Raw genomic sequence first — 12,500 nt, 5'->3', positions numbered from 1 at the left:
CTCGCCTTTCAATGTTGATGTTTATGAGTTCCAATGCAAGAACTTGCCGGTAAACGCAACATTGAGGGGAAGGAGGGAGGAGGAGTGCGTTATCAATAGCTTGGATCCGAGTTACGTGCTTTTCAAGAAAGTGTTACAACTATTTATGACCGAGGTTGTAGATCAACTTGTTTCAACCTAGATCAGTTTGGGGCAGGTAAAAAGCACAGGTCACAGGCCATATTAAGTCACAGGTCATTGTTTTACCAATACAGAAACAACCCTAACCATTTACAAATGCTAACATTACTTGCTTAGGCCCAAAATCTTTTGTTTAGGCCTACGGTTACCTTAAATGAATGTTTAGCAGCCTTCTCAAAACCAGCCGGCTGCTGGCTCAACAAGCCGCCTCCTCTGGAGCTTTGACCGTCTCCATTCCAGGCGGAAAATATATTATTTTTGTTTTGTTACCGACAAGGAAACAAAAAGCTGAAAGAACACCGAAAAAGAAATTCCTCGATAATAATTTCTCGAATTTTTAAAAACACAAACGCCATTCCGATCTTTCTTCAATTACAAAAGCGGAAATATTTATCGCTTTTATCGGAGTATCGGGGAAAAAATGTCACGTTCACGTCAAGCATTTGACTGGCAATCGGAAAGTAATTTATCTGGATTTATAGTGTAATTTATAGCACATTGTATGGTAGTTCCTTACGGGAGAGGACAAAACGCGGAGCCCTACTCCATGGAATACGGAGTAGGTAAAGGGAGTACCCCTAAAAATACTATATAATTGTCCTTTCACAAGATATAATTCTAACGCTTTAAAACGTAAATGGCAGAGAATCGAAAGCGAAAAGCTGCACCGAGTTCACATATAACTTCCTACTTTTCTAAAGAGCAAAGGAAGGATGGTAAGTGTTTTTCCGTGGAATAACAGAGCAGTCTTTCGCATTGTTTTTCGTCGCTTAGTGCATGTGCACGTGCTAGTGTGAACAGAATGCATAAATTAGTTTCGAAATGGAAATGGTGAGTATTTGAATAAATATTACAAAACTAATTTGAGTTATCATTAACGAAAATTGGGAATGATGTTTAGAGATGAATTAAAAAAAGCCAAGCGAAGGGTTTATGTGTGGTTTTACTTTCTCTTTGTTGAGCGAATTTTCCGCGACATGTCTCGGTTTTTGACCGCGTATGTCACATTTATCTGTTGATTTGCGAATGAAACTCTGCTTTTAAAACAATCTTATCATCCTTAAAAACACATCACACGTAACAAGGTTTGAAAATTTTTTTGGAGAAATTCGTGAGAACTAAAAATAACCCAAAACAAACAGCGCTGATAATTTGTTTACCAGAACGCCGGTGACTTTGAAACGATCCAGATGTAACATGTTTTTCGGATGACGGGTGAAGAATGCCTAAAAATACCTTTAGTTCAAAAAAGGAAAAATGTAAAACTAGTGTTTTTTTGGCACTGTTTATATTAACGAAAACGTTGCAAAGTAAGAATTCGAGCAACATTCGAGCGGGCATGCTAACATGTCTTCAGATTTAATTAGGTTAAAACACAAACACGCAAAGAGGAATTTGCATATTTGACCCTTCAGATCACCCCAGATTTCACCAGATGGCACCTTTGCGCCTTCGCCACCCTGACCGCCTCCATCTTCAGAATGACCTGCTCCTACAAATCTTTTTGAGAAGGCTGGTTTAGGATACTTTCTATATTGGTAAAACAATGACCTGTGACCTGTGTTTTGTACCTGCCCCAAACTGACCTACATAGGTTGAAACAACCTGATCTACAATTGTAGGTTGAAACGAGTTGACCTTCATGTAGGTTGAAATAAAATGACCTAGTTTGGTTGCAAATTAACCTAAGGAACAAAATGACCTGCAACACATACATGTAGTTAAGTAATGTTGTAACAACCCGAATGGCTTGAGTTAAGCTGTGATTGACATTGTCTGAGTGGTTCTTGAAGGTACAGGTGTACATGTATTGGTCCTTATTTCCAAGTGGTATACTGGTTGATGGTAGGGAGCTTAAGGACACGTGTTTTTGAGACCCGGCTGGCAAACGGAAGATAACAATTTGCGTTCCAGGACAGTGGTGTCTCCCAGATTCTTATACCATCATCTCTATTGGAGAAAAGATACTTAGCAATGTAAATGTGGTTGTGTGTTAAAAGGGAAAACAGCTCACTTCTGGTTTCCATCCGTGTCTCCAAAACGCGCATGCTTAAACTCCCTGGTTGAAAACTATTAGGGTTATGGGATGTTTTTAGCTTTGTCAAAGTTTAAAAGTTTTTTAGGAATTTCAGTGGCACTTCTTGCATTTTTGAAAGGGTTGTTCCTTCCATTACATGACAGGGTACCCACCGATGATCTGAAGCTGTGGGCAGCCCTTGATTTGTCGGGTTTGTGGCCCTAGACTCAACTCTCATCTAAAATTTGTAGCTGACAGACTCTTTTAATGGTACTTTGGGCGTACTTTGTGAGAATTTATGGCCATTAGGTTGATTTTCTTTCCAGGTAGCTGCCTTCCATTTTCAGGAGGCAGTGGCTTGACCAAGCAACTTTGAAAGCAATGGTAATATTGTTTTCATTTAGCTGAGAAAAGTGCAATCGGATTTGCAACTTTTTTGTCTTTGCGACTAATTTTCATTTTGGTTCTTTTTGCTAAAATAAACAGGCCTTCTGATATAGCATGATGGTGCGATTTCGCACAATCGACCTCAAATCTCATCCGATGGCACAATTCACGAAAAATCGCATAATTCACAAAAGAATGCATAACATTCATAAAAAAGAACATAAATCAAGTTTCTTAGGAATTCCTGCATAAATACGCCATTTTAAAGATGATTTACCTTGGCAAAAGGCTAAAAAAATCTTTGTCATAAGTTCAAGGCGTTATTTTGCATATCACAGGCCTGGTACGAGTCTCATTCTTAAACAGTTGGCTATTGGTGTAACACTAACATGCCCTTTGTTCAGATTTGCCAATCTGTTCAGAAATATAATACTGCACATAAAAACAAAGCCTAAGAAGCTGGTCGTAGCATTATTGATTAATTATTTTATCTTAACTAACGTTGATCAAGATGCATAATTACTGTTCCCTTGTGTCCAAGATGTCTTTAGGGCGGCAAAAGTGTTTTTCTTATCCTGAAACCTCACAAAGCAAGATTAAAATTGCTCAGAAAAAATGACAATCATAATTTACATTATTTATCTCATAATTGGCCTTTCTAATCACATAATCAGAAGGCCTGAATAAAGAAAGAAGACGAAAATTATTTTGTTTCTTGTTGTGAAGTTTGTTCAATCTGAAGATACAGGGGACAATATTGTTGTGTAATTTAGCTGCAATGTAACTTGCACATCTCGATCATTGGCCATTTTCAGTGGTTTCTTTTCTCACAAGTACTGCAGGCTCATTTTGTGTTGTTAAATCACTGGCAATACAATACAGTGCGATGACTTTACAACTGAAGTTTGCGAAATTGTGACTAAACTTTAAGGTCTTGTTGCAAAATTGCAACGGCAATTTTTTTAATTCCAATTTTTAATGCCTGCTTGTTTAGGTCCATTCACCAACTCAGAAATGGCGGATTGGTTTAGTCATGGCTACTTTACCATGGGTCTGTTAGTGAAGAGAACAACTGATGATGCTTTTCAGCCACTGGGTGAAGTGATCAAACAGTGGGGCCGAGTTCCTTTCATACCTGGCCCGCAGCCTCCACCTTTCAAGGTAACCAATAAATGCTAGAATTTTTATTGTGGTTCTGCTTGAGACAACTGCAATGAGATTTGAACCTGCAAAGAAAAGTTTGCAATGACTCCCTTTGACACGCATGCATGTCTGCCACACCTCCTATCTAAGTCTTCATTCAAAATCTTGGCCCCCTTTGAGCAAGTTTTTTACAAATATAATTGAACCTTCTGCTTACACTCCATCTGGCTTTGAGGCCACATCCCTTCAATTATTAGTAGTTTGGTGTTGAGGGTATTTCCCAATTTCAGCTGCCATCCTTACTGGGGAACCCTTTCCCTTGGAGCACTGCTTTGTCTTGTTTCATGGATCTGCAAACTTTAGATGGCTCCAGTCCAAAGTGTTTGTTAGTGAGTCAATTAGTAAGCAGCATTTTGTTGTAGGGTGTTCCTGAACACATTCATCGTCAACAACAGCAACAGTTGATTGCCCAGCAGCAGTACCAGCACTTAATGCAGCAACACTATATTCAGCAACAACTGTTTCATCAGCAGGCTCTCATGATCCAGGTAGCTGTGGACTAATCAAGAGATAAGGAATTTTGGTTTTCAGGCTTTCATTAAAATCCATTGCAAGCTTAAGACCCTGAGAATTAAAAATGAGACAGATGCTTAGCACATACACAGAAAAAGGATTGTAGAGACCTTGAAATTCAGTTGTACCGTGTGCTTGAACTTGAATATTCCCACAGGATTCATTTATGACTGTTTGCTTCTGCATGGAATCAAATATAATATTATTATTACATGCAAGCAGGTGTTTCATTAAGTGTTAAAGTAGAAGGGACCTTTTGATAGGGTAAGCGGGCACTGTCCTTTACATAGTCTGGCTTTTGATCTTGAGACCTCCTTTGAGCAAAGGCGGGTACTGTACTCAGCGTAGACGGGTGCTAGTACCCGGGTCATGGATTCTAATAAAACCCCTGATCCAAGGGAATTTCAATTTCATTTCGTGAAACTTCCATTTCTGTACATTTTTGTACCATAGCAACAGCAGATACAGCACAATCAACAGCAGATGCAGCAAGTCCCACAGTCATCCCAGCATTCATCTTCTCAAAATGCATCACCACCTGGCACACAGCAATTACAACACAAGTCAGCCCAGGGCAGGGTATCCCCTGGGCAACCTCCATCAAGACCTCAAGGCTTGTCACCCCACACAGAATCTATTTGGGGGTCAAACACACCCCAGCAGACAACCTCAGGTAGGTTAAAATAAACAAGTAGGGATTTAGCTGCAACAATACACCATTGGACTAATGCAGCGATGGTATTTTGCCACATGATGTAAATACCAGTCTTGCAACAGAAGAAAATGATAATGTGACGCAGGAAAATTGTTGCTATGCCTGTTGTGCATGTGCACATGCGCTGTCGCTTGTTTATCTAGAGCACGAGGTCTTAAAGTTTGTACTTTGTTTTCGAGTGTGATAAAATTAAATCATTCAAGTTTCATTGACTTTATTGTAGACTCATTGTTCTGAACCAATAATCCTGGAGAACAGATAATGCTTCCTTAACTTTATTGTTACCCTTACTGTTGATGTGATTAATGAAAGAAGTTTCCTCCCTAAATTGAAGTACCGTGTGGCATGAAATTTTTGTGGGACTTTCATTTTGCGGATTGGTGATTTTTTTAAGTTTGCGTGAACAAGTTTTTGCGGCTCAGATTGACTGAAATTTCCTCTTTGAACTAAATTTTTTCTTCAACGTTTATTACTTTTTTCGGTAAAAAACCCCTCAATCATCGAGAACGGGTGGAAAAAAATGTGGCATCCTGGAGAAAATGGTGTCCCTTCGGATGACCCGTTCGAGCAAGTTTTAACGTGATCTTTGATTGGCTGCTTTGAATTCGTTTCTTGTGCTTCAGATACGTTTTGATAGTAGCAAGCTCCGATTGCTTTTTCTCAATGCAAATATCTTTTTTACCCCAATGTACGATTTAGTAACACAAGTGCATTGAAAGCTAATTTTAATTATTAAATTCTAAACCTCAGTTAATGCATTTCTCTTGCTCTGATTGGTTCACTCAATCTCGGTTATCAGCACACGTGCGAATTTCTGGTTTCTAAAGAAACTGTGGTGCTGCGTCGGTGGGAGAGTGAAACAGGAAATTTTGGTTTTATCAAACGTGTTGATAAAGGTCGAATTACGTTTACGGTGGTAATTTAACCTTTATCAACATGTTTGATAAAACCAAAATTTCCTTTATCAGCTCATATACCTTAGTCTGACCATAATTGTATGGCAGTTGATTGTGCTTAGCGTTGCTAAACTTAAATCTTTTTCCCCGGAAATCGAAATTTCTCTCTGAATGAGGCAATGAAAGACCTTTTTTAGGAAAGTTTGGATCAATTCCAACATTTGGAAGTACGGGAAAGGCAAGAAATGTTTTTGTGATGAGCCTGTGTCTGTCTGACCACAAGGTACACTGTATTACACAACATCGTAACTTCATCAAGTTTTTTCGATTTTGCTCGGATTTTCTCGCTTTTTTCGCTGGTATTTCGTACTTCCAAACTTTTGGAGTTTAGTTAAGGAATTTAATAAAATATTTATTCCATTCACCCTTGTTGGATATAAGACTGGTTATAGCCAACTCATATCCAACGCGCGCTCATGGAATAATTTTTAAATATACGCACAGCTGCCGTGTGCAGTTTTATTTTAAATCCAAAGTTTTCGTCAAGTTTTGCGAGTTCCCTTTTTAAAGTTTCGGCCAGTGAATGAAGTAACTGGAAGAACCCAGGGAGGCCCAGTCAAATTTTTCTCTGGGCAAGCAGGGAAGCCAACCAGAGCAATGAAAATTAAAAAAAAAAATAAAATAGGCCCGTGTTCCACAAATTTTAATGGAAAGGCACTCAGCAAGAGCTAAAAAGGCCACAAGTTTCAAATTGTCATGCAAATTAGCCATGTGTTATGCTGGGGGGCAACCATTGGAAAAAAGGCAAATTGCTGAAAATAGGCTAGTCGAAATATTGAAATAACATTGCTAAAAGACCATTTTAGTATTTAGAATTAAGTACCTTTTATAATAATTTTATATCTTTAGATTGCCTTTGACTGTTTGACTTTCTACTTCATTAGCTGCTCATTTTTCACTAAAAAACGTCGAAGTAACTTGTGTAATCATTCTATTTTATTACTTAGGTGATAAACATTCAATGAACGTGAAACAAATCATCTGTATGGCTAAGATGTTGGTTATAACCTCTCGAATTTGTATTGTTTGTCCCCTCAGAAGTGTGTAGCTAATTTGCATGATAATAGCAAATCCAACATGGCGGCCATCGTGAATAAGGTCTATTACATTTGTTCAACCTGCCGAAAATAAGTTAACTTAATTACAAAATCAACAAAACAATCAGAAACGAGAAAATCTTTAATCCGAATCTCATTTCAAAATAATTACAGCTACCCTGAAACATTGCAAAGGATATCTGGAGTTTGAGTGGCCAATCAGCGCGAGTGGGCAACGCTATCCACTGAAACTCGATAGACGCACGCTAAGCATGAACCAATTCTTAATTTTATTAACTGGAGTAAAGTTTTGCGGTTTTTAATTTTGCTGGTGTTTTTTTTCTGCTTGAACTTATTTTTGCGGATCAAGTACTATCCACAAAATCCCTGAAAATGAAATCCCACAAAATGAAAGTGCTACACGGTAATTAAAGATAGGTTCTTTCAAACCTAAGATTGAAATTCATTTTTACAACGACAACAGTTGTTTACTCTAATCAAACCAGCTAACAACTTCAGCTGTTATTGAAACCCCTGAAAGTAGTGTCAGTTGTCAGCTGTTGTACACATTTCTGCATTGTACTGCAGTGTTTTGTGATTGATTGATTTTTTCTCTTAATTTACTGCAAAGTCTGTTTCCTGAAATCTTTTTTTTTTCACCCCAGCTGTAATTTCGCCTGGGCCTTGGTCCCCTGGTACAACATCTGCATCCAGTAAAGGATGGGATCGAGAAAACAGCAAGCAGAATGTTCCATCATTTGAAGAAATTCAAAGATTGGAAGAAGAAAAGGAAAAGCAAGCAATGGTAATGTCTTATGAAATTCTCAAGCTTGGATAATAATTGCATTTCCAGCTTTCTTATTGGCTGACCTTTACCCCAGATGTCAAATAAGGATAAACATCTGGATTTATCCTAAGCTAAAAGTAATGCTAACCTTTACCGTTGACTCATTGTTTGAAATAGGCAGTAAGTACTTAGACTTGAGGGGACACATCGTGTTGGATGTCAAAAATTTGGGGTGCTTGTAATTGGGGTCAATGCTGGACACTTAAAGGGGCTAGGTCATGCAATTTTAGGCAATTTCAGCATTGATCAAATGGTCATAGAATTAACTGAAATAACAAAATAACGGCTCAAGACTGTAGAAGAACTCAAACAAAACACAGGAAAGCTAAGAAGGGACAAGGATGGACAAAACTGGGGAGAATTGAAATGGATTGCATTTGGGTAAATTTGAAAAACGCTGGCCCACCTTTTTTCAAATTTATATCAGTTTATATCAAAATATCATTTAAACGGCTGGAAAATCATTCTCAGTTGCTACATGGCCGTGATTTCGCAAATGAAAGACTCTTGCTATGCCAATTTGACGTTTAGAGCTCATAACTAACAAAATTACTTAAAACAGCGTGACCTAGCCCCTTTAAAAGCCATTTACAGGTCCAGAAAATTGGAAAGAAATTATGGTTCTGAAAAGCTAGTCTCATATTAAACATGTCCAAAATGGTAATACAAGACAAGATACAGAGTGAATTATAGTTCATCCTGAAAGGAGGTTTTGGAATCCTTCTGCAAACACTAGCACTAACTGTTCAAAATACCCTTTGCATGTTCTGTACACTTAATCAAACATGTATGTCATAAAATTCAAGCAAATGACAACACCACAGATGTACATTCAACTGCTCATTACCATGTGCACATTTGTGTTAATGTCGCAAATACTTCTCCGTGGCAGAGTAAGGAGCTTCCCGCGCAGACGTTCTTAGGGTTTCGTCACGCATTCCTCCCCCACTAACGTCTGCTGAGACGAAAAACCACTTCCGTTGAATGGCTGTTTGCCCACTATTTAAAGAAACCAATCAAATCGTCAACCTGCTCAAACAAATGGTTAACAAACAAACACATACAAAAAAACAACCAAAGTCGAAGATCAGTGAGGTGAAGATATTTGTCGATTTTGATTTCCTTTTGTCCAACAGTTGGAGGCTGAACGAAGAGAGGCCAGTGCTCGTGCCTTGAGACTGAAACAAGAAGAAGAGGAACGAAGACGTCTGCAGGAGGCAGCCATGCTGAAAAAACAACAAGAGGAAGAGGAACGACGCAGACATGAGGAAGCAGAAAGAAGAAGGAAAGAGCAGGAGGAATTGAAAAAGGTTCACAAAAAATGTGACAGTTGGTTTTGAGTGACAAATACCATCTAGAAGTAAATTTGCCCTATTTTTTTCCGTTAATTAAACCATGGTCGAAACTGTCTGCTTCATTTCTGTTGCAAAGACACTGTGTTTTTTTCCTTGAGATGACTACTATAAAATTTGGATGAAACCACCACAAAGGAATTTGAAAAGAAGAAAGATAGAAGTGATCGTCGTACTTAACTGGACAATTTAAGCAATTGTCTCTTACAGACACCTGATCAATTTCAAGTGGCTCCAACAGGATTCGAACCCATGGACCTCTGTTATACCAGTGAAATGCTCTACCAACTGAGAGTTGGGGGGGGGGGAGGGGGGGGCAGACCAATTTGTTGGACTCGGTGTGTTCCTATGAAAGGACTGATGAATAAAAGAAAATATATTTGAGTGTTGAAAATAAGGCTTCTCTCTCAAAAATTATTGGGATAATTACCGAGCAACATTTTTCATTCATATAAAGTCCCGTAACATTTCATTTGCATTCACAATTTGGGGGTCCTTTGATTGCTTCTGTTTTGGTTCTGAATCCAAGATCACCACGTCACTCTCCAATTCGTCTTCTAGAAACAACAAGAGGAAGCAAGAATGAAACAGGAAGAAGAGATGAGAAGGAAACAGGAACAGCAAGAGGCACTCCGAAAGCAAGAACAACAACGGAAGCAGCTTGAGATACAGAAACAGAACGAAGAACAAAAGCGAATCAATGAGTTACGTCGGCAACAACAAGAAACTCTTTCACGACTGCAACAACAGCAACAGGAACTGCTAAAGAAGAACGAAATGCAGCAGAAAGCTGAAAGGCAACAGCGCGAGTTACAGCACAAATTACAGCAAAAGAGACAGGAAAGTCAAGTAAGAACAAAGAAAATCAAAACACTTTGAGATGACCGTAAGTTTAGATCTGTTTTTTAAAACCAAGGTAATTAAGAAAGTAATCAAATCGGCCAATCAGATGGCAAAGAAAGTATGTGCAGCCGGCTTTTATCGCGAGAAATCACGTGCAGCCGGTGTAAGCGCGGTAAACTTAAAAGTGCAGCTAAGCAAACACGTGTCTGCCCAGCATTCGGTAAGCATAAACGTTCATTGAAGGAAAATTAAAGCTTAACCTTAAGTTGAGCAGGAGTTGTCAATCTAAGCAAACAGAAAGCGATCTTGTTTATAACCATTAAATGTGTTCATTTGTTACTCATGTACATTAGTCACCTAGATTTGACGGGTTACTTGTGTGTGACCCCAAACGTTCCTGTCAAATGTCGGATTGCCCCGGTATTGCTCTAACTGTGAAGAATCTCGCTTCCCATTCTAGATGTGAATCGAAAGTAAAGTATTTGCTCACCCACATTACCTAGCTGTATGCTTTGCACTGCCTTAACTGTATGACCAAAGTAATTTTCATCACAAAATGGGCCCTTTCCATGAAACTGTCACATGGTATAAAATCTGCTCTGCCCTGGATGGCAAGCTACTCACTGGGACATCCAAAACAAAGAAAAAAAGTCTCGCCTGGCTGGTTGAAATGGCTTTGTTTTGGAGGCTGTTGCATTCTTTTGCCATCCAGCATGGCAGATTGTGTACCATATGACAGTATCATGTACGATTTTGTACTTGTAGGCAAGTGGTGGTTCTCTGTGGGGCGCCTCGTCTCCCGGATCCGGGCCCATGTCACTTCTGCAAATTCAACAACAACAGGAAGAACGAGAAAGAAAACAAAGAGAACTGCAGTTACAACAAATGCGCGCTCAACAGCAGCGGGAACAGCAGGCCAGAGGAAACCTCGGATGGGCGGACAGACCAGTGCCGTCAAATCAACCAGTCAAGTCTTTGCTGCAGATTCAACAAGAACAGGCCCAACAACTGGATAATAGACAGCACAGGTCTTCACTCAATTCAAGATCACGGGTCAGAATTTATCCTATGATTTCGTAATCCCTTTCATTGTACGGACTCTGAAGTTCAAATTGCAACCCCCAAAGTTTGTTATCGCTTTAGCGGATCTGGTAGATGGAGCGGATCCAACCTTGCCAATCTCTGTTTTAATGGTCGACCAAGAGGCGCAGCAAGTCTGATTGGCGACAGTGAAAAGTGAAACCTTTGCTCAAGAAAGTTGCACTTCAGAGTCGGTATATTTATAGTCGGCAGCACCAGTCATATTTTAGGAATGAACGCGGAGAATTAGAGTCGCGTTAGATGGTATCAGAACAGTGCCACAAGACGGTGCTGCGTAGTTGCAAACATTTGAAAGGTTCTATCTCTATGACTTCTTCTGTATACTCATAAAAATTACTACTACAAGCTTGTAGAGCCCAAACAATTGCATAGCAGGGAAGTACTGCCCTCTACGTTTCGTTCAAGGACGAAACGTTGGTAGTTCTTCAGAAAGGTACGACCACTTTTTACGGCGTACAAGGCCACACATGGGGCCTACTCATTGCAAGACATCTCGAGACATGAGTCCGAACACAGTCAAAGACAACCGGAAGGCTCCTTTTTTTTTTCTCTGTGTCTTCCACTGTTTTTACGGTAGGGGTGGGCGTCAGTTATATCCCTTCGCGCGGAGTGAAATGTGGAGTGTGCATGAGTGGTGCATGCTGGGATTCGGATCCGTTGCACTGAACGCGGCCCGCCAGCGATGTTCACTACACAGCCGGCCCCCTATCTGAACAGAGAACAGAAGATAACAGATTGTGCCGTGAACTGTAATCTGTACTGATCTCCAGAATTCATTGCAGGCTTGTATGAATGGAAAAGTCGGACACGTGATGCATAATTTTAAAATTGACTTATTGTTCTTGTAGCCAAGTCATAATCCCCTTAGTTCATCAGTGTGGGGAAATGCTGGCGGTTCATTGTCACCAACTTGGGGAGCTGGAAATAAGTCTGGGAACATCTGGGGTACGTCACCTCCCAAACCGCCGCAGCCTTCGTTCATTGACGAAGATGATGACGATAGTGGAGATGATAGCAATGGAGATAATTTCTGGGATGATGCTGTCAAGGCTGCAAGTAAACAACGCCCTCCATTACAACAGCGGCAGCAGCAATCTCTGGTTGGGTAGGTGAAGAAGTGGATGATGAATGTTGAATTTCCTTTCAGTGTGTTTGTGCCCAGAAGCAGCTAGCAGCTAGTGAGAAGAAAGACATTCTTCACTGAGAAAGTACTTAGTACTAATGAAGCCCTTCATAAACGCCTGGCTTCATATTTGCCCTGCCACCAAACAAGACATGGACGGCTTAGTCACTTGAGCTCCTTCTTGTTCGTTATGCCAAACCTTTAGCCTCAATGTATTGTGTTTGCC

The 12,500-nt window shown here is 39.8% G+C and overlaps 1 protein-coding gene across 2 annotated transcripts in view; it reads left to right on the top strand.

The window, feature by feature from the left end:
• LOC138051206 (GRB10-interacting GYF protein 2-like) overlaps positions 1-12,500 on the top strand; it is a 38,194-nt gene that overhangs the window by 15,680 nt on the left and 10,014 nt on the right. For both annotated transcript variants that reach the window (XM_068897367.1, XM_068897366.1), the window contains exons 13-20: positions 3,579-3,745; positions 4,150-4,275; positions 4,754-4,973; positions 7,674-7,813; positions 8,992-9,165; positions 9,769-10,056; positions 10,816-11,103; positions 12,000-12,256. In XM_068897367.1, the coding sequence (XP_068753468.1) occupies positions 3,579-3,745; positions 4,150-4,275; positions 4,754-4,973; positions 7,674-7,813; positions 8,992-9,165; positions 9,769-10,056; positions 10,816-11,103; positions 12,000-12,256 (1,660 nt within the window). The remainder of the gene's footprint in view (positions 1-3,578; positions 3,746-4,149; positions 4,276-4,753; positions 4,974-7,673; positions 7,814-8,991; positions 9,166-9,768; positions 10,057-10,815; positions 11,104-11,999; positions 12,257-12,500) is intronic.

This window comes from Montipora capricornis, chromosome 6 (genome assembly GCF_036669925.1).
Source record: "Montipora capricornis isolate CH-2021 chromosome 6, ASM3666992v2, whole genome shotgun sequence".
Lineage (NCBI taxonomy): Eukaryota > Metazoa > Cnidaria > Anthozoa > Scleractinia > Acroporidae > Montipora > Montipora capricornis.
The sequence above is the reverse complement of the archived record's forward strand: the minus strand, read 5'-3'. Positions and strand labels throughout refer to the sequence as shown.